The sequence below is a fragment of the Saprolegnia diclina genome, assembly GCF_000281045.1.
Source record: "Saprolegnia diclina VS20 unplaced genomic scaffold supercont1.268, whole genome shotgun sequence".
Classification (NCBI taxonomy): Eukaryota; Oomycota; class Saprolegniomycetes; order Saprolegniales; family Saprolegniaceae; genus Saprolegnia; species Saprolegnia diclina.
In genome coordinates, this window is record NW_008246335.1 from 4,617 (window position 1) to 5,150 (window position 534).

Here is a 534-nt window from a genome sequence, read left to right on the forward strand (position 1 = left end):
GGGCGGCAGCTCTCAGACTGTCAGCTGTGCGCACCGGGGCAGTACTGCAATACGACGGGTGCCGTGGCGCCGAGTGGTCCGTGCGACCCGGGGTATTTTTGCCAGTTCAACAACGCCGTGGCGCAGCCGACTGGTGTATCGACCGTGAATGGCGTACAACTGGGTGGCGGCATATGTCCGGTGGCCAACTTTTGTCCTGGCGGGTCGAGCGCACCGACGGTGTGTGCGGCCGGGACATACTCGATCAGTACGGGTGCGAGTCAGTGCACGCCGTGTCCTGCCGGTATACCTCACCACTATCTTCATATGAATCAAACTCTCTGTGGGTGTAGGTTATTACTGTCCGGCGGGGACGAGCGACTATAGTGGGCTGGCGTGTCCACAAGGATACTACTGTCCACAAGGGACTCGCACGATGCACGAGTATCCGTGTCCGAAAGGCACGTACAGCACCCAAACGACGCTCCAGAACGTTACGCAGTGCGTGTATGCACCGGGTGGCATGTACGTCGATATTGTCGGCGCCACGGCGCC

The 534-nt window shown here is 60.3% G+C and overlaps 1 protein-coding gene across 1 annotated transcript in view; it reads left to right on the top strand.

The window, feature by feature from the left end:
* Positions 1-534, top strand: part of SDRG_17328 (hypothetical protein) — a gene marked incomplete at both ends in the record, with an annotated part of 5,098 nt that extends 4,564 nt beyond the window's left edge. Inside the window, 2 exons of the mRNA XM_008623569.1 lie at positions 17-283; positions 333-534. Coding sequence (XP_008621791.1) covers positions 17-283; positions 333-532 — 467 coding nt within the window. The remainder of the gene's footprint in view (positions 1-16; positions 284-332) is intronic.